Raw genomic sequence first — 315 nt, 5'->3', positions numbered from 1 at the left:
AAACCCATTCCTTCCAACAGACAACCACAGCGACGACCCACCTCCACGCAGACCCGCAGTTCAGGCAGGTCCTCGTAAACGACTTTGGTCTCGAAGTAGACCAGGTAGGGCACGGCGGAGCACACGGCCATGATCCAGATGAGCACGATGATGGCCCGGGCGCGCGGGGTGGTGATCTGCAGCCTCAGGGGGAACCAAATCGCGAGGAACCTGTTGGGAGGGAGAAGGGAGAGGCGGAGTAGAGACAGGTCGGTGGCTGGGGGGATTCCTTACGGTACGTGACTTACAGCGAGATGAGAAGGGAAGGGAATTGGA

General features: G+C 59.7%; 1 protein-coding gene across 1 annotated transcript in view; it reads right to left on the bottom strand.

Moving 5' to 3' along the window:
• The window catches only part of LOC119585834 (neuropeptide SIFamide receptor-like), a gene marked incomplete at its 5' end in the record, with an annotated part of 60,650 nt that overhangs the window by 6,467 nt on the left and 53,868 nt on the right, over nucleotides 1-315 (bottom strand). The window contains 1 exon segment of the mRNA XM_037934565.1: nucleotides 42-210. Within this exon segment, the coding sequence (XP_037790493.1) occupies nucleotides 42-210 (169 nt within the window).

This window comes from Penaeus monodon, chromosome 20 (assembly GCF_015228065.2).
Source record: "Penaeus monodon isolate SGIC_2016 chromosome 20, NSTDA_Pmon_1, whole genome shotgun sequence".
NCBI lineage: Eukaryota > Metazoa > Arthropoda > Malacostraca > Decapoda > Penaeidae > Penaeus > Penaeus monodon.
The sequence above is the reverse complement of the archived record's forward strand: the minus strand, read 5'-3'. Positions and strand labels throughout refer to the sequence as shown.